This window comes from Tupaia chinensis, unplaced genomic scaffold (assembly GCF_000334495.1).
Source record: "Tupaia chinensis unplaced genomic scaffold, TupChi_1.0 Scaffold000039_1, whole genome shotgun sequence".
NCBI classification, from domain to species: Eukaryota; Metazoa; Chordata; class Mammalia; order Scandentia; family Tupaiidae; genus Tupaia; species Tupaia belangeri.
Genome location: NW_006159494.1, coordinates 1574980 through 1576713, shown reverse-complemented (window position 1 = coordinate 1576713; position 1734 = coordinate 1574980). Strand labels below are relative to the sequence as shown.

Sequence of the window (1734 nt, the reverse complement as noted above, 5' to 3'; positions counted from 1 at the left end):
GGGGGGCCCGGGGGGGGTGGGGAAGACGGGGAAAAAGCCACAACCACCAGCTTCTCTTGCACGTCCTGGCTCAGGTTGCCTGCCCCGGGCAGTGGGCTACACCGAATGCTTTCTGAATCCAAAGAGCTCACTGTGTACCAGGCTCAAGAAGGGGAGGTGTGTTGTTGTGTGGCTTATTCTAGAAAATAGGTATATATTTTTTAATTTAAGTTATTTCATGATGGGGCCAAGGCAAAAGTCTTGCCTCTTTAAGAAAGCAGATGGGGTTGGGACATTTTAGGCCCTATGGTCACCTGGGCCTCTCCCTGTTAAAGTTCAAAAGACCAAGGATAACCCTTTCTGCAGGCAGCAGATCTTCTTCTGCACAAGATAGGAGAGGAGAGGCAGCGGCCACCAACCACACCGGCCCCCTCCCACTGTCAGCACACTGAGCCACTGAGAGTGACCAAGTTTTCTGAACACCTGGAGAATCTGATACATGACCCTAGAGAAAAATCTTTTCCACTGTATGTTTCTCCATAAAGCGGCAGCTGTTAAGTCCCCTTGCATAAAACTTGTAAGCATTTGATTCTCAGCCTCATTACCAATGAAAATCGATTAGGATGGGAGTAGGTTGTTTAACCGACATTAGAGACAGAATAAATCTCTCTTAAAACCATGGAGGAGGGAGAGGACTGATGTTAATTTGGCAAAGCTGCAAATCTTTCACCTTCACTGGCTGGAATGAAGCTGGTGGGTGAAGACAAACCTAACTGAGCCAATGGCAAGAACTGCAGGCTATGGGAGACAACAGGTCAAACACAGAACTGTATAAATTGTGGCACTAGAAAGATGAGAAGGCAGGTCCTCAATACCAGCTGGGAGCAAGCCTTTCGAGCACTGCTGCCAGAGATTACATCTGTCCTGTAGTAAGTGGTAGCATCCAGATAGGTCAGAGTGGTTCTCCTTCCTCCTCTTCCCAACAAATTCTGAGTTTCTCATTTAAATAACTATGTACACACACACAAGCCTGGTCTCTCTTTTACATGAAAGTCCATTACTTGAGGGTCCTGCAATGGCTTTAGAGAGTCGGTTCCAATTGCCTTTTCGGAGATTTACTGCTTGGGACCAAACCTGCAAGGTGAAAAATTAACACTGGTAACAGAAAAATCTTTAAGACAAAAGCATCCCAGTATTTAAGGGACTAAGTCTTAATAGACATAAGGAATCCCCTGATTCCTTTCCAGGGCTTTGGTACCCAAGCAAACTGAGTAACTGGGCTGGGACTCCCCAACTCTGCACTGGGCTGCTCTGTCATCCAGACGGCCACTCGCCCACCAGCAGCCCTAGAAAACAGCTCCATACCTCCCTCTGATAAGGACAGTTTCTCAAGTTCGGCTTCAAGTTCAGCATCTGAGATCCTAGGGTTAGGCACACTGTTGGTATAAAACGTCTCATGAGGGTTGTCGGGCAGCTCCAAAGGTTCTTTGGTGGTGTCCTGAAGGAGGAAGTCCAATTCCTTCTCTAGTTCCTCACTGTCAAAATCTGCGAGGGAAAAACAATGAAAGGATGCATAAACTTTAGGGAGGAAATGCATTAATGAGTCCAGTTACCAACTCTAGTTTGGCTTTACAAGGCTTTAAAAAAACATCACTTGAGTCAGAGACAGAGGTACCTTCAAGCACATGTCCTTTTTCCAGACACAGAGCTAAGTCATCAAGGAGGTGTATTTTGCTAACATCATGGAACAGACCC

At 46.5% G+C, this 1734-nt stretch overlaps 1 protein-coding gene across 3 annotated transcripts in view; it reads right to left on the bottom strand.

Moving 5' to 3' along the window:
- Positions 1 to 1002: 1002 nt before the first annotated feature.
- Positions 1003 to 1734, bottom strand: part of CHMP7 (charged multivesicular body protein 7) — a 13487-nt gene continuing 12755 nt past the window's right edge. For all 3 annotated transcript variants that reach the window (XM_006140665.3, XM_027772796.1, XM_027772794.1), the window contains exons 9-10: positions 1345 to 1524; positions 1003 to 1113 (exon numbers count right to left, since the gene is read on the bottom strand). In XM_006140665.3, coding sequence (XP_006140727.1) covers positions 1061 to 1113; positions 1345 to 1524 — 233 coding nt within the window. In that variant the 3' untranslated portion in view covers positions 1003 to 1060. The remainder of the gene's footprint in view (positions 1114 to 1344; positions 1525 to 1734) is intronic.